This window comes from Falco peregrinus, chromosome 12 (genome assembly GCF_023634155.1).
Source record: "Falco peregrinus isolate bFalPer1 chromosome 12, bFalPer1.pri, whole genome shotgun sequence".
In the NCBI taxonomy this organism is placed as follows: domain Eukaryota; kingdom Metazoa; phylum Chordata; class Aves; order Falconiformes; family Falconidae; genus Falco; species Falco peregrinus.
Genome location: NC_073732.1, coordinates 10,590,812 through 10,609,437, shown reverse-complemented (window position 1 = coordinate 10,609,437; position 18,626 = coordinate 10,590,812). Strand labels below are relative to the sequence as shown.

At 41.1% G+C, this 18,626-nt stretch overlaps 1 protein-coding gene across 4 annotated transcripts in view; it reads right to left on the bottom strand.

Moving 5' to 3' along the window:
- NYAP2 (neuronal tyrosine-phosphorylated phosphoinositide-3-kinase adaptor 2) overlaps positions 1–18,626 on the bottom strand; it is a 146,134-nt gene that overhangs the window by 24,889 nt on the left and 102,619 nt on the right. For all 4 annotated transcript variants that reach the window (XM_055817564.1, XM_055817562.1, XM_055817561.1 and 1 more), the window contains 2 exons: positions 14,509–14,721; positions 5,706–5,809 (listed from right to left, as the gene is read on the bottom strand). In XM_055817564.1, coding sequence (XP_055673539.1) covers positions 5,706–5,809; positions 14,509–14,721 — 317 coding nt within the window. The remainder of the gene's footprint in view (positions 1–5,705; positions 5,810–14,508; positions 14,722–18,626) is intronic.

Below are 18,626 nucleotides of genomic sequence, written 5' to 3'. Positions count from 1 at the left end.
GATACCTGTGACTCCAAATCCTGCTTGCTTTACACAAGTGAACAATCTTGTTCATTATGGGGGTCCCCTGATATGACTCAGCATTTACTACTGCAGGGTGAAACACCTGATGACCATGCCCGCTTCAGAAGTCTCAGAAACCAGCACAGAGGCCCCAGCAATATGGGTGAATGAGTTAGTTATCAGCACATCCTTGGACCATGTTTATTCCACTTCATAAACCTCACGTGGTAATTAACTTCTACTGTTCTTTGTCCACTTGGATGGTTACAAACAAATGGTACTAGTTTTTATTTCCATATAAAGGCCAAAATCAGATAGACTTTCACTATTTAACTAATTTTATTCACACATCTCTTATCTCCAAGGTATAACTTACTGTACTTTCTAGAACATTTTTCCATTCTCTTGTTTAGGTTGGAAAAAAACCTTTAAGATCATCAAGTCCAACTGTTAACTTAGCACAGCCAAGTCCACGACTAAACCATATCCCTAAGCACCACATCTACACATCTTTTAAATACCTCCAGGGATCATGACTCACCACTTCCCTGGGCAGCCTGTTCCAATGCTTGACAAACCTCTCAGTGAATAATTTTTTCCTAATATCCAATCTAAACCTCCCCTGGCACAACTTGAGGCCATTTCCTCTTGCCCTATTGCTTGTTACTTGGGAGAAGAGACCGACTCCCATCTCGCTACAGCTGTCAGGCAGTTGTAGATAGCGACAAAGCCCTCCCTGAGCCTCCTTTTCTCCAGACTGAACAATCCCAGTTCCCTCATCTGCTCCTCATGAGACTTGTCCTCCAGACCCTTCACCAGCTCCGCTGCACTTCTTTGGACACACTCCAGCACCTCAACATCTTTCTCATAGTGAAGGGCCCAATGCTGAACACATCATTTGAGGTATGGCCTCATCAATGCTGAGTACAGGAGGACAATCACTCCTCTAGTCCTGATGGTCACACTATTTCAGATACAGGCCAGGATGCTATTGGCCACCTTGGCCGCCTGGGCACACTGCTGGCTCATGTTCAGCTGGCCATCAACCAGCACCTCCAGACCCTTTTCCACCAGGCAGATTTGCAGCCTCTCTTCCCCAAGCCTGTAGCCTTGCATGGGACTGTTGTGACCCAGGTGCAGGACCTGGCCTTTCTTCTTGTTGAACCTCATACAAGTGGCCCATTGATCCGGCCTGTCCAGATCCCTCCATAGAGCCTTTTTGCCCTCAAGCAGATCAGCCTCCCCCTTCAACTTGGTGTCATCTGCAAACTTACTGAGGGTGCACTTGATCCCCTCATCCAGATCGTCAATAAAGATTTTAAACAGGCCCCAGTACTGAGCCCTGAGGAGCATCACTTGTGACCGGCCACCAGCTGGATGTGACTCCATTCACCACCACTTTCCGGGCTTGGCCACCCAGCCAGTTCTTTACCCAGTACAGAGTACACTCATCCGAGCCATGAGCAGCCAGTTTCTCCAGGAGAATGCTGTGGCAAATGGTGTCAAAGGCTTTATTAGAGTCGAGGCAGACAACATATCCACAGCCCTACCCTCACTCACTGGGCAGGTCACCTTGTCATAGCAGGAGATCGGGTTAGTCAAGCAGGACCTGCCTGTCATAAACCCGTGTGACTGGGCCTGACCCCTGGCTGTCCTGCACGTGCCGTGCGATCGCACTCAGGATGATCTGCTCCATGGTCTTCCCTGGCACCCAGGTCTGGCTGACAGGCCTGTCGTTCCCCGGATCCTCCTTCCTGCCCCTCTTGTGCACAGGCATCACATTGTCAAAGCTCCTGTCTTCTGGGGCCTCCCCGGTTAGCCGGGACTGCTGATAAATGACCCAAAGGGCTCGGTGAGCTCTTCCCCCAGCTCCCTCAGTACCCTCGGGTGGATCCCGCCTGGCCCCACAGACCTGTGTAAGTCTGAGTGGTGTAGCAGGTCGCTGACCGTTCCCCCTTGCGTTATGGGGGCTTCACTCTGCTCCCCATCCCTGACTGCTAGCTCAGGGGGCTGGGAACCCAGACAACAACTGGTGTTACTGGTAAAGACTGAGGCAAAGGAGCCATGAAGTACCTCAGCCTTTTCCACTATGCTTCCCCCTGCATTCAATAAAGGATGGAGGTTCTTCTTAGCTCTCCTTTTGTTTCTAATGTATTTATAGAAAGATTTTTTACTGTTTCTTATGGCAGTAGCCAGCTTAAGTTCTAACTGGACTTTTGCCCTTCTAATTTTCTCCCTGCAAAACCTCACAACACCCTTGTAGTCCTCCTTAGTTGCCTGCCGCTTCTTCCAAAGGTTGTAAATTCTCTTTTTTTTTAATCCTGAGTTCCAGCCAAAGCTCTTTTCAGCCAGGCTGGTGGCTTTTCTGGCCAGTTCGTCTTTTGGCACATGGGGATGGCCTGCTACTGTGCCTTTAAGATTTACTTCTTTCCTTCTTCTTTTCTTTTTTTTTCTTTACAAGGCATTAGATTCTGCGATATCTAGAACACTTCTTTGCTACTTACACTTGTCTCTTTATGATATTTATATTAAGATATGTATTTAGGAACTACTGCTATATGCCACTTTTGTAGCTCAAATATATTCCATGCTTCTGCCATATTGCAGTTCCAAGCTCCCCACTTGACTTCCTCAGCTGCTTCCTTAATTTCTTAAACTTTGTCCTTACACAGTTGTTAACTTCAGTTCCAACAAAAACTTCTGTTCATCTTTCAGATTAAATTGAGTCAATTCACAGCCTCATCCAAGGTTACTTCCTGCAACCAGTGCCCTCACTGTTTACCACAACTAAGTACAGACGACATGCTCTCAGGTGCTGGTAACTGCTGCCACTATGGTATAGAATTTTAAAGTGTTCTCCATCAGAGACCAGCCACATTATTCATCTCTGCTTGTAAGCTCTTTCTTTTTATTTATATATGATCACTGTAATGCTTACCATCAATACACCATAAATATGTTCCATGAATATTAACTGGCTAATCCTCACAATTCCTACACCAGTAAACAAGAAAATAAGGCATAGAGGAGTTAAATGTCAATAGTTACAGAATTAGCCAATATTTGATTGGAATTATAACATAGGCTCCCTTAGTTCAGACCTATTTTTAATTACTAAGCATCCTCACCGCTTCCTTGAATGATTCTGTATTAAAAATGATGGGCCTTGAGAGACCAGATGCAAATCTGACTTTTTTTCCCAAGGTAAATATTTTGAAAAACATCCATTTGGGATCCATGAAGATTTGAGAAAACTGATTAACAGTAATCTACCTTCTCCCAGATCCTGTATCCCTGTATGAATGTTAGCTGTGCCCACCTCATCAATAAAGAGATGGATAACAGGACGAGTCCTCTTAATCTTCTGGCAAGTCTAACTGCTGATTACGATGTGGTTAAGGAAACTAGTATCAATACAATCAATAGCCACAACACAGGAAAACAAATACCCTGTATGCCACAATCTGTCAGATTCAGAATGGGCTAACAACCCAGTCATTTCCAAACACATTTCGCCTGTCACAGATTTTTTGCACATTAAGATAGAATCAGTGTATAAAAAAATACAAAGTAATGTTTGTACCTGCCAGGGAGATAGTAAGATTTTTGTCATTCCATCATGGAGGGGAATCAGGGTCAAATCCACAAATTTTAAAAATTATGCCATCATAATAAATGACAACTTAATAGATGGACAGTAAGTAAGAGATTGACAACTTGAAGGGAAGACTTATGGTAGAGAAAGCTTTTACTGTTTTTTCTTGTTTTTCGTGAAGCCAAGTCCATACCATACATTATTCAATTAACAAGATCACCCTTTACAGTCACTTGAAAGTTCCTCTTATCATCTTTGTTCCTTTCTTCTGTATGAAGTGAGGTGGATTTTTCCTCTAGTTTCAGTGAACCCTGGCTGCAGCTTCTAAAAGGCTCATTATCTCTTCTATCACATCAGCTTCTGCTTTCAAGGCTTATTGTTTAGTTCTTAATATAAACTGAGAGACTAAAATCCCTTCAAAACACCCAAGGTGCCTTTGCCACTGAGTAACCAGCAAAGCATCACATCTGCTGTAAGACCCCTTTCATCAAAAATCATATACTATATGAACACTGGGACACTCAAAACCTTTGGAAGTACAGTTACCCTAATTTCTTCCTTAGATGAAGGAACACTTGACATGGTGTTTAAATGGGCTGTCATTATGGATCTGATTTTCTTATGTAAAATATGCTTTAGAAACGTGGAAGGTTTTGTTAGGCATTGTGTCCAGCAGGGTTCAGAAATCATACAATAGCATCACTTTTGCAGGTTAAAGTATTTTAACCTGTATGGACTAGGCTACCCACGTATAACCTTCCTAACAAGTAGCTGCCTGTCTGGATTGAGTAAATTAACCTTACTCTTCTCTATTTTGGTCAAGACCTTCTAGAAGCAACTCAAGCTACAAACAACTTAAATACATGATTATTGCAAAGCAGTCCTCAGGGAGTTTTCCACTCAAATCTCATTGAAATTCAATAGGATTATGGGCACTAATTCCCTGAAAGCCAATCAAAAATTCACCACCTAAATAAGGGTGTTTGTGTGTGTGCATACATATACGCATGTGCACATATATACATACATGTTTATGTCTCTTTGTGCATATATATGTACCCACACACGTACCCAGTGTTATGTAGGCCCGTACATGTGCATACAAGTAACACAATACTGGAGTGCTTTGAGCCTGACAGAAAGCATTCACATTATGTTTAAGTGAAACCTCTTCTCTCAATTGCCACTCTCAGCAGTTAGTTCTGTCAAACTAATAATACAGGTCTGCACAGCAAAATGATACAATATCAGTATTAGCATATAAAATGAAGGTAAGTATAGGTTTCCCATGTCTTTATTTCTTTTCCATTTTCTCACTAGTGGAGAAATTTGCCAAACCCAAACACTTTCATTCCTTTCTCAAGGGTCTATGTGGCATTTTTGTGTTTACTGAGGAAAAAAAAAAAAAAAGATACAAGGAGATATTACCCCTTTGATTTGGTTTTTGATTCCTAACAATGCACAATAAATATAACTACAGTGGACTATTTAATAGCCCTGTAAAGCATTACATGGCCTACAGCTGAAGAGAGTCTAGCTGCCTTAACTAAACACAGTAACTTGCTGTAAGAGCAGTTTTCAGGACAGTGATAAATCACAGTGTAATACAACCATGCACTAAGCTCAAAACAAATGTGAGACTGGCACAAATATTAAAGTACAACTGGGCAGAAGTCAGGTATGTACAAGTCATTGACAAACATTGGTGCAAGTGCTTTAGACAAGACATTTAAAAGAAATTTACATAAAAAACATAGATTAAATTTATCAAAGTTTGATAAATTTTAAAGACAGTAAAAAAGTACAGAAAACATGAAAAAATAAAACCCCCAGCCAATCCATACAGTACAGTTTTACTACATTTATATTACAGAATGAAGACAGAAAAGGATACAAGGAATTAAGAGCAAAGAAAATTCTGCTGGCTGTAGCCAGTGGAATTTCATTGCTGGTGAGAGATGCGCACACACAGATGCACGCACACGCACAGGAAATAAAGACGAAAACCAAAAAAATCATTTACTGTAACAAATGACAGACACAGAGGTGAGAAACATTTGGCATGTTGCAGCACATGAAGTCATTCACGATTGGCTAACGATGGTACCTGGCTCGGCTGAAGATCACTGGCTTGCCTGAGCGGAGTAACGGATGGAGGAGGCACACCTGATGTGGACGCAGACCGACCTAATCTGCAACTTGCTTTAGGCTCTGCGAAGGAAGAGAAGAAAATACATCAGTGAATGGGAGCTGGATTACTGCTGCAGTAAACTGAAACACGGTGGATCCAGGATCCCCTTGAAATGGAGACTCCGGGCTTGGTTTCTAATTGAAGTCTTGAAAATTTGGCTGAATCACGAACAGAAGTCGGGATCAGAAGAAAGGGGATTAAGACAGAACCCATTCCTTGTCCTGGTGCCTTTCCTCTTGTATAGCACCTCTGATGCTGAAAAGCATGATGCTGAAAAGCATAAAACAGCAGACAGATGGGAAGCATATAAAGGAGACCTTGTTGCTCCCTCCAATACCTTTTTCTACTCATAAAACAGAGCGGTGATTAAAGGAGTTACAGTAGCTGCTGGCTTCATTTCTCCATCCCGGAGCTGAGGGAGGTGGCAGCCCAAAGAGTGCCTGTGCTGAAGGAAAGCATGAAATGCCAGAAAATGAAGGAGGGAGTGTATAAAAGTGCTGAGGATACTGTCACACTTGGGGATTTGGAATGACACCAAAAAAACTTGGAAACCTGATATCAATGGCAGTGAATTGAGAGACAGAAAGCAGGAAGAAAGGAGAGCAATCAGAACATCAACAGTGGCAGATTCTCAAGTCTGTTCCCCAGAATCAAGGTGATTACAGAAGTAGAGGTTGCCTTGAGAGAAAGCGCTATTCCAGAGAAGCACTGCACAGAAATGACACAATTATTTCATTTTCCTTCTGCTCTTGTACAGGGAGGCATTTGTCAGGAGGCTCCCCGCTAATTTCCAGCACAGGTTATTACTACTAACACACTGATGCAACAGTGTGACCATGCAGCTTGGGAGCCCTGGGTGAAGGTTTCTGTGTCTGAGCCACTCCAAGACCAGGGTGCTACCCCACTGTTCAACACCCCCGGTCTGGTCTAGAAGAAACTGGCTTTTCCTGAGTAATGAGTCTGCCTGCCCTACAAAAATACATGTCCCTCCATCTCCTGTTTATGGCTGAGGATCTCTCAGCCCTTGACTTTTGACTCAGATGGACATGTGCATACTCCTTATGTTTTATAAACCTTCCTCCCAATCCTGCACCTGTCTTCTCTGTTTAGTGGGTAAACACTGAGATGAAGGGCGTTTGCACTCAGCAGACATTTCGTACAATAACACACTCTCAGTTTTAGTGTTGATAGTACTGCTTTACCATGAATAACAAGTAACTATAATAATACCATGCCCCCTTACAATGGGTTTAAAGAATTCCTCCTATTCAATCTCATGTTTTCAAGAAGAGAGGAAGGACCTGTGCCTTGTGCAATCCTGGTTTAGCAAGTTTGCTTTAGAAGCACATGTTTTCTCATCTATCATTTGCTTACATCTCTCTGAAATTTATTTTCGCGTGCCTTATTTACACTGCTGCTTTGTCTGTGTTTGGTTTACACGAATATATCTATTTCCTATGTGGCTCTCTAGTTTCATCACTAGCCACTGGTTGGGCCATTGTTTGAAAGGAATAAGATGTCCATCACTAGCATGTCCTTCGGGTCACCTGGCACGTCTTGGGAACTCGAGAACAGCCGGTACATTATGCCACCTACCAGCAACATGCTGAAATGTGTTCTTCCAATCTCACTGATGCTTTTTCATTGTCACCTTAAATGCTTATTTTCCTTAGATGTTTCAGAATTCAGTAGGGTACGGAGAAGAGCTATCCACTTAAGCTGGAGCACTTAGACCAATGAAAGCATCTGTATGGGTGAATATTCATCAACTAATTATTAATAGGTTGGTTAACATCCAGCTGGCTGAGCAGCAAAAATATTTATGCTGTTCAGCGAATGCATTATTCAATTCAGTCATTCCTAGTCAGTCTGTAAACATACTACGAGTCAACACGGCAATAAGCATTCAGAAAGGAGCAGACTGATCTCCTGCATAACCTTGCATTTTGTACATAATCTGTTGTTTTGCTTTTTTTGGACTTGGGCAGTTATTCTGAAGGTTTGATTAGATTTGTTTTTGTTCTGATTTCACACTGTCTGTGTGCCAGATTTCTGACTGTTTCTTTCAGTAATATAGATATAATAATGGATCTCATGTCTGTTCTGTCCTGGAATTTTGCTGGGGTTTCACAGAGGACAAGAATTGGGGGTTTTCTTGTTGTTCTTCACTACTGCTAAATAGAGACTCTGTTTTTGCTGTGACAAGCAGAATCAGACACCCAGCATATAAAAAACTCCAAGGCACTGTCTGCCATTGCTTCTGAATTGTTTTCTTTGCTTTGGGAAAGCAGAGAGAAGTGTCATAATTTCCAATTTGGATATATGTGCAACAACAAGAGATTACCATTTCCTCGCCAAAGAGACTCCTTTCATCTGGCATCAAAGAAATAAAACCTATCACACACAGATGAAGTATTAGTTCCTTTATCTCCCTGTAATATATGTTACAGTATTAAGGAAACTACTGCAATTTCCGTGGTGATCCTCTCCAAAAAAAAGGTTTCAGGGATGGCTCCATCTAGCTTTTCTTTTTAAGTTCGGGAACTTGGGTCATGCAGTGAAAGGGAAATGTTGGAGTTTTCTTAAATAACCATTCCATTGGTCTCAGTGGGAATGAATATTTTTAGACCAAATAAATACTCTATTCTACTGTAATTAGTGCTCTGAGTAACATCTTCACACTGCACACTACTGTGGGGGAAAAAATACCCATAAATGGTTTGTTGCATAAGTGATGCCCAGCTCACTGCTCTGTATTCTGCAGCACATCATTTTTCAGCTGTGGACAGCTTATTCACTGTGTTGAGGCTAACTGGATTTTGATCACTTTGGAATAGTAATAGTCATTTCAAATAATAACTTCTGCTTTGGGCTATCTAAAAAGTAGTAAAAGGTCTTCTTGCATAATTATGTCCAATCTCCAGCCACTTTCAGTATCTTTACCTCTCGGTTTTCATGTTTTAAATGCTCATTTCAGGTTGTCTGCAAGGCTTGCATATTGATACCGATTCTGGTTCTGGAATGAAAATGGGTTTTCCTCTTTACCGCTGAGAATCTTGAAGAACAACTTCTGCCAGCAAATCTCAGGGATGGTTTCTAGTGTTTGATTCATGCTTATCTCATGTAGATGGTATTGAGACAGCTCAGTATTAACATCTGCAATGAGCACTCTTGAGACGTCTTAAGAAGTCCTCTTTGTCATAGTAACGCTTGGTGTGGAGCAGTTTTATCAGCCAGCCTGATAAGCACACGGGAAAGACTCTGTGGATACTGTCCTCTGAGGAGGACGCATTTGCTCAGAGTCCACAACGCAAGCTAAAATACATCTAGCTCTGTACTGATAAAGTTAGCATGGCACCCCATCTCTGCACTGTGCTTCACTGCACGGGTGGATTCTCTGTTCTAAATCAAACCTGCCTGAAGGAGGTTTCCAGAGACACCACTCCAAGCACAGGACCCTCTCTGCATCCACAGGTGTAAAGCCTTTTAACACTGCTGTAAGCCACTCAAATGATGACAAGGGCTAACAGCCTACTACCAAGCTAGGGAACTCACAGGCATAGTTCTAAGTACTTTACTGGACTGGGGCCAGGGGATGCAGCACACTTGAGTAGCCATTGGAGGTGCCTGTTGCAATCAATGGGCAGCATGAGGTTACAATTCAACAGATCGTCCAGGGTAGCTAGAAAGCTGCATAACATATTTAGTTATGTTATGCACAAAAATGTTCATAAGATTTAGCTGCTATATTTAACTGATGAGACTTTGGTGGCATTACTTTGCACAGCTTCAAATGGTGCATCCCTCACATTGTGCCATATTATGAAAAGCGCACTGCTCTCTAAGTGCCTGAACCACCTCCAGGAGCAGATACAGCATGGTGCTAGCAGGGTATGGCAGGTCAGCCATGTCTCAGTCCACACATGTGTCACCCACAGCAGCCGTAACACTCCCAATAGCGCTAGTGATTGGGACCACAGCCACCTCAGCATGAAGTAAACTCACACATGTAGTCAGCTGCAATGGGAACAGCATTGTTGGGCATTCAGGTTTAGGCTGAGTCCTGACAATGCCAGTAGAATTACACATGGACATAAGCAAGCAGACAGCCCCAAAGGACAGCATTAAGGATGAGAATTTTAGGAGAAACTGTCCAACACAGAAATACAGGCTTCCCAATCACAAATACGATTGCCTTAAAATTGTGTACTCAGCGATGTATTTAAGCATCCACATAAATGACCTGTTTTGCACAACTGCAAGTGCTGTCATCGTAAATAAAGACATAGATGCTTTGCTGGTTGCATCTGGGGCAGAGGATGTTGCTGAGATTTTCCTCAATAAAGCACAATGCTGAAAAGCAACCAGATTTTGTGGAAATATGTTTGATCAGTTTTATACCAATGCGCTATGGTTTTCTATATTCTCCAGAAATATAAGCGCTCTGCATGATTTTTATTTTTGGATCTTAATGGGAAGAGCTCTTTTATTCATCCAAGGAAGGCTTCATGCTGCCTATCCTAATCTCAATTCAAAAAAAATACTCTGGCTGTCACTTACATTGGAGAAGCTTCTTACCCTGTCACAGTCTCTTCTTTGCACATGAAAAGAGAAATATCGCTTATTTGCTACAGCTGCCAAGAAGCACGTTTTGAATTAAACAAGGCGATGTGACAGGTTGAGAGTAATCACATGCAAAAAAAAGAAAAAAAAAAGGCAGAAAAAGAAAACATCCATAGTGGAAAAATGAATCACACCTATTATCATCATACTGGCCTGGCCATGTTGGTCTCCTAAAGAGAGATGAGTAAGTTGAAACATAACTTGAAATTGTGAAACCTTAAGGTGAAACACAGTATTCTGTTACTTTAAAATAAGTATTTAGGACTTAACCTGCAGAAGCCACTTAGTGCTGAAATAGCACCGCATGCGGCCTGTCAAGCTGAACTGTTTTCACAAAGGGAGCACTGAACCTGTGGAACACAGTGTTGCTAGATATCCATAGGTCAAAAGTTTAGCAGGTCTCAAAACCAGGTTAGAAAATGAGAAAAACTGTCTGCATTAGGTGGGGTATGTTTTAAATTAAGATTTGTTCTGAACTGTCATGTCTCAGGTCTGTGTCATTGACTGAGGCAACAAGGTAAGGAATAATCATGTCCTACTGGCAGGTTTTTTTTCCTTAAAATTTCTTGCTATTTTTCTCTGAAGCTTCTGGTATGGGCTACTGCCAGCCTTGGGGCTCTGCATCAAAAGGACAATTGTGCCTTGTTCCAAATAGCTGTAATGCCACTGCTGCAGAGAGCAGTGTGGACTTCTGCAGTCAGGCTCTGTGGCTACACTCGAGAGAGCACACACCCGGCTCCTGGTGCACTGGCTCGATGCCCTTAGTGTACGGCTCCAGTACTAATTTTAATTTAGGTAAAACTGCCGGCACTGCTAGGGGGGGAGCATGTATGTGGAGAACATGGATGATCAGCATAGGCAAGGTCTGGAAGTGTCACATCCTCATCTGGACCTTGTTGGGCAGGCTGCCCGGTAACATAAAACTCCAGCATTAAGTTGCCTTCGCTTAAAGAATCCTTGAGGATTTAATAGCACAGTGATGTTCTGATATTGCCTGTGAGAAGAAAATATAGGTGTTGGTGGGAGTACTCAGTCATCTTTGAGTGGAGCAGCCCTAGCTAGCACGAACTGGTACTTTGTCGCTACTCCCTTCTTGTACCAATGAATGCATCTTGCACCTTGGGCTTCCCAGGCATTGCTTCATTCCCAAAGAGCTTGAACTTAACTATTCACTACTTTTGCAAATCCACAGCGTTAGCCTGTAATTCCAACGAAGGGTGGGCATTTACCTTCTTCCTGATTCTCTACAATGTTTTCAGCCAGAATACTAACGGGCTGGCGGAGTGACAAGGTAACTGTGATTCAAAACCAGGACACAACAACAGAGTAGCTGAGATCTAAAAGGCAGCGCAGTGCCTGTCTCTAGCAGCAGGTGGCAATGCAAAATGCTTCATGGTTGCAGTCAGGAAAAAAGCAGCAACATTCCAGAAAATACTCTTCAAAGCTCCTGGAGTGAAGTTATCACAGCCTTCTGTTTCACAGATCTCGTTTGGCTGTTCACTACAATTGCGCTGACTTTCCTAAATGCCAGCATGCCCCCAAACCACTTCCACTGCTTTCCGTAAGAAACGCTAGGATGCCAAGAAACAGAAAGAAGCCTTGACAAATTGTGTGACAGATGAGAGAACAATCAGACATTAGAGGCAGTGATACCCACATGCACCTGACAGGCCAGGCTCATTTAAACAAAATGACCAGAAAGCTTCTGTTTGGAGATGGATCATTCCCCCTCTGATCTTCCTAGCAGGCACAGAGATGGGAAGAACTCACAAAAAATCAGTACTCTCACTCAGGTATTTACTCAGACCACTCCAGTACCTAGTTAATCTGTGCCTCAGCGGAGCTGCCTGTTGAGCACACAAGTCCTTTCACATCCTTTCTGTTTTATAGCAGAGCAATTCAACCCCATTTTCTTTAAATTATTCCAACACTGCCCTAATAAATGCCTGTACCAGTGTGAACTAGGAAGTAGGCAGCGAACTGTGGTGTTTCAAGGACATGTCTGCACAAAAAAAAGTAGCCTTTTTTCTCTTATCTCTGATGTTGGAAAGAGAGCAAAGGCAACTATGACCGTACTGGGGACTGCCCTGATTTTATTTGGTCCTGTGGTAAATATAAGTTCTAAATTCCTAGCACAGAATTTCTCTGACACCAGAAAGTATTTGTATCCATACATATGTATTAAAACTCTCTTCTTGCATTCTGTTACAGTTCTAATTTAATTGAGGAGAATGAACTGTTACAGTTCATGTTTAAGTTCATTGAGGAGAACTGTCTACAGCATTTTGAATGCAATGCTCCATCGATTAAAGGTAAAAGATGTTGCTCAGGCAACAGCTAGAGACACAGGGGAAAAAATATTCATGGCAGATGAGAGACTATTCATCAAATGAAATGCCATAAAAACTGTGGGGAAAGAAAAATCATAATCAGCTCTCAGATTTTAATCATAAAAAAAGGAGTTAAAATTCAGCCAATAAAATATTTCCATAATTTTTCTTTGACAGTCCTAGCTGTGTAAGACAAAGTCACAGCTAACTAAATCAAGGCATGATTCAACAACTATTACAGTTTGCTGATGCCAAATGAATATTGAGGCCAACATGTTTTGTCTGCTTTTGGAGACCAACCAACCCTTTGAAATAAAACTGATGCAGGAAGGTTGGACAGAAGTGCTATATTTTGCTAAGAACTTACTCTCTAATTTTCATTTCTTTTCCGTTCTGCTCCATACTGTCATCTCGCAGAAGTAAAAAGGTTGGTACACACCTTTGGTCTAATTATCAGATGTCCCAATACTTTGATGTGGTACCTTTAAACCCATCCTTTTTCCTGCATTAGCACAGATGACGCTCTAATACACTTGGAACAGAACTTTTAACAACGCTATGAGCTAATCTGGAAAATTCCTACCTACCAGATTGTTTTGTGAGAACAGACTCATAAGCAAAAGGCAGTACCACCCAAATAACCTGTGCTAGAGTAATAAGATTTGCAGATAAGTCACTTTTGCTGCCCCAGGAAGGACAATTTGGGGGGTCTTTAGCAAGAAAAACTGGACTACACCATTGCCGCAAATGACATGTCACATCAGCAAAGCCTATTCAAGATACATACTGAGTTTCAGGTGTCGTTTCCAGCAATGCGGGGAAAATGTGAGTCCTATTATCACACAGGGAAGCGATGCCCCAGGTGAGGGGTGAGCATCTCTGCTAGCTCGGCACTGTGAAGACTCATCTCTGCCATTGACTGCCCAGTGGATCTCTCATGCAGAATAATTTCTTGTTTGAGTAGCTCATTCATGGTCTTATGCTTACTGAACATTGACCATGAAGCTCCAGTACCACATATGCCAACTGTTTTTAAAGTAGATATTTTTCACAATCCAACCAATAAGCAATGAAGCTACTCTTTTAAGAGAACTGCCAAATCTCAAAAATTAGCAATGTAATGCTTATGCCAGGGATATAAATATCTGTTTATAGAAGACCATTCACGTATCAGTTCTGTTTGTCTTAGTCAATTTATAAACAAGGCTGCATCATTTTTCATCGTTTATGGCACTTCACTATTTTATATATATAAAATTTGATTAATGACATTGATAGGCATGAGTTTGACATTTCTGAAACCCATAGTCACTTTTCTAGAAATTTATGTACAAACATAAAGCAATGGCTGCCTGTGTCCACTCACTGTGCTGATCAGTAAGATGGCCCTGTTTCTGCATAGTGCGGTTTTGTTACTGTATGTGATACCTGAATTTATGAGCTTCCCTCTGAGGTGCCATCCTGGGGGTGTCTTTGCCATAGTGTCCCTTTTCAATGTCAAGTGAAATTCCTTACTTCTTTTAAAACAGATGAACGGCATGCTTACATGATTGTATCACCTGCCGCCATCCCAATCCTGTTCCAGTGCAGAGCACAAGCAGGCCACGCAATGCTTGTTAGTGCAGCAGTCAATGGGCAGGGCAGGTTCTAGAAGATATTTGGAATTCTAAAGAAGCCGGATACTTACCTATACTGTCTATCTTTAGAGAGCCTTCAGATCACAAAGGAGATTAATGAAATCATCCTTGCTCTGCTACTTGACATACCTGAGCTGTTGCTTCCAGCCAACATGGTGGGACTGACAGAGGATCTCCCCAGCCTGCTGGACACCACAGGCGGGCCTGGCGTTCCATCCCATTCCTGAGCTTTCCCTGGCTCCCTGGAGGAAGCTGTCCCGTGATGGCCTCCCCTCTCTTTGTTTTCCAGCTTTGGTAGTGGTTCGGTGCTATGACTTCTGATCTTCAGCTCATCTAACGGTTCTACAAAATACACAAGTGCACATTTTGTTATAGAGCGTCTACTAATTACCCATATCATGTAACAATGTCTTGCTCAATGCTCCATATATACCAATCATAAATCTTTTAAGGCAATTTACATCACAATTTTACTCAGTTTATGTAGGTTTCAATACCCTTTTTAATTATTAAAACCATACACAATGCAGCAGATGGATAAAATGTAATTTTTCTGTTACAACTTTTAGATGTCAGGAAAATATTTTTGAAAATAGGATTTTATTAACAAGTTATGGAAATACTTGAATTCTTCTCAGCTGTCATTTCAGTGGGAACAGGTTCTTCCTCAGATACTTCCTAAGGAAGCTCTCTCCTAAGGCAATACTGTGCAAACAACATATCTCTACTCCTCATAAGCTCTAATAAAAAGCACACAATCCAAAAAACTGTCCAGTATTCGTATTTTGGGTCTGCCCAGCATAACCAAGGGAATAAAATTTCACTTGGTTGGAAAATCCTTGGAGTCAGAAAATGACTTTCTGCTTGCAACACCATGAGTCAATGCAAGGAGGAGAAATTCAAAAAAACAATTGAAAGATTTTTCAAGTGAAGCAGAGATGTCTGCTTTCTTCATGGCTGGTGATTTTCTGGTCTTTTCTTGAGACCCTCATTTCTTGTCTTGCAGGTTGAGCAATGAACAGAGAAACAATTCATTCCTGATCTTTTCCATCTGTAGCTGTGAAAAATTCACATGAAAAAGTAGACACAGAAAAAACATGAGACTGCTTTTAGTTGTAACAGCTAATTACAGTGCTAGTCAGTTATTCAAAGCTTGCTGAACTGTTTTACCTCCTTTTACCCCTCCCCCCCCAAAAAAAAAAAAAAAAATCACATCTGAGTTTGGAACATTATACCTCATATTTAATCCCAAAGACATCCTTATGTGATACCCTCAGTTCTAGCCATTCAGGTTTGGTAAATCAACCCCCTGATGTACCTTAATTTCTGTATGTATCTACAGTCTTGGACAGAGATGGACAGTCCTCCCTTAAACCCTATCTCAACATCTTTTTTTGTGGCTACAAGGGACATCACAAGATCTGGGACAGCCAAGGAAAGGGAAAACACCAGAAGCCATTTGCATCTCTGTCAGGAGATGAAAAAAGCTCCCCATGGAACCCATGCAGAACACCAGTGGCTTTGCAGGACTGCCAGAGATGCAATGGCGAAATTTGTCTCAGCAGCCACTTCCTCTCCCAGTTATCCCCGCAGCCAGGAACTGGGACTAGCCAACAGTAATTGCTACTCAGAAGATAGAGTCCCAGAAAAAGAACTACATTCCAAAAACTTTAACTTGCGGCTCAGAAACCCACACAGTTTACCCTTGCTACTGCAAACAGTGGAAGGTGCAATATCAGATATGTCTATGATATGGTAGAGACCCATCCATGCACAGCAGAAACAAAATCTCATGTTGGTTTTGATTTCTTTGACATCCCAGTCTGCAGATGAACTTGATGAGCAACAACACAGTCAGCCTGAAGTTTCCTCAATGAAACATCATGCAGGAAACATGTAAAAATGTCTAACTGGATATGCAGTGCAATATGTAATATTAGTGTATTTAATAAGTTATTACCAGTTAATAGTAAAAATTAATGTTAAGGATATACTAGAACCTTAAAGATACTGGTTTTAATTGCTCACAGTAGTAACACTACATGAGACAACAATGAAACAACCCCAGTTTAACAAGTCTCATAAATAGGATTCAGTGACATTTTATGTGACAAAGACCTTCAAAAATCAAACCTCTTCCTTGAACTTTTAGGTCACTTACCTACTTTAATGTATGCAAAAAGACACTTTAATGAAAATAAAACATGTTTGCTTTTCCTAGTTGGTAACCCCAGCAGGGTACAAGGTTGAATAACAGTCTGTATCAATATAACATGACATCTGCCTTTCAGGGACCTTTGCTACGGAGTGTCTGTAACAAAGCTCTGTCTGTGACTGCACGGAGAGGCTTGCTAATACAGAGCTGTGCAGAGACAGAGAGCCCGAATTATGACTAAAACAGTTCAAAACTAGTTATCAACAAAAATACATTTATATTTTTTCTGAGCATTGATCTATCAAAAATAATGATGTACTTTTTTGCATAACAGCTACATGCAATCAGATACAATTTTTTTCTTTACACCAATAACATGCACTTCTTTAAGATACTGCTTATCTGGGAAAAGCAAAGATAGGAACCAAGTTCCAAAATTCTTTGGAAATGCACACAATACTTTTTCCTACTGATACCGGAGGCTGTCTAGATTGCAGATTTTCCTCTCCAGCAAAATGAATAAAAAGCCAAAAGAATAAAATATGCTTTAAAAAAGGTCAGAATCTGACCCTGCAAGTGTCCCACCAACTTAATGCATCATTCAATAGATTTAATTTACTATGTCATGCAGCTGCTACTGGAAAGGCTGTGATTACCTTGGTGAAAATCTTCTCTGTGTGCGCCTCATTGACACTACTTGACCACCACCCCTTGAAATTTCACACGTTCATGCAGTCAGCCCTTAGTTGCAGTGGAAACACTCTTGTTGAGTGTGGAGCTAAGGATTTATCCACTTCAGTTTACTTAACAGAGAAGCATTTGTACTTGTTGCCTGATAAAAATGATTTGTGCATTCTTAGTTTCATTATCAGCTGAATCAAAGTACAGCAGTTTTCTGCAACCAGCTGGAAACTATGGAAATATTCAGACTAAATAAAGATTTGGCTTATAGTCTATTTCTTTATAAGGTGAAGAAAATCACTTTTCAACTGGCTGTCTAGACTTTGTAAATTTGTATTCCACTATCCTTTCTCAGGGATTTTCAGTTCTCAGTTTATCTGAAAAGTAATATATCCTAAAAATGAAAAGCAGATTGAATCAGATTATAATGTAGATTATAATGTCATGTAACCCATCGCAGAGCCTGAATCATTATTATTTGGTGATCACTATCAGTAACATTGATACACAGTCAGAAAAACAACAAGTCAGTGCTTTATATAGTTTTATGTAATACTGCTTTCCTGCTCACTTGCAAATACATAAAAAATGAAAAAACAAAATAATGTCTCACTTTTTCTCAAACATTTTAGGAAGGGTTTTAGAATAATTTCAGCTGCCTTAATAAATGTCAGTAGGAATCATATTCAAATTCAATAAAAAACCCAAACACTGTGCTATCTCTTGCTCAACTGAAATTCTAATGTGCCTGTGACAGCTCCAGAAATGTAGAATGCTCCCCTCCCAGGTCACAGTGCATTACTGGGACTTTTTGTTGACTGTCCCAGTCACTTGGATGTTTTTATACTGTTAACTACTCCCTGCTGCAAATGTAGCTCCATGGAGCAAGCTCAGTGGCACAAATTACTGAATGTCTCATAAAAGCACAGTCATTGCTCCGTGTTTGCATTCCTGCAGTCAGGCATGAGGCACTGGCAGAAAGCAGAACACGTGTGTAGCTGCCAGCTATGGTTACCTATGGGGTGGTGACCTTATCAACTAAAAATCAAACCGGTGTATTTTAAACGGAGTAACTCTTTATAAAAGCTACAACAGGATTTAAATGACCACTTTATCCACATTGATCCTATACGGAAAACGTGAAATACAATCAGTTATATATATCTATCTATATATTTTCTGCTGAAATGTAACAGTAGCTTCTGCCCAGCTTTTTTTTTATTTTTTATTTGAGAAGTCCAGAAACACAGATGCGATCTAAGTTACCTCATGCTGTTAAAAACCTTAATTTGGAGTTAGGAGATATTGAAGCTCAGTGTTATGCTGGGAGCTTACTCAATCATATGATGTCCACAGGCAAATCTTTTCACAGTCAAGTGCTATATTTTGAAAGCTGAAATTATTATGGAAA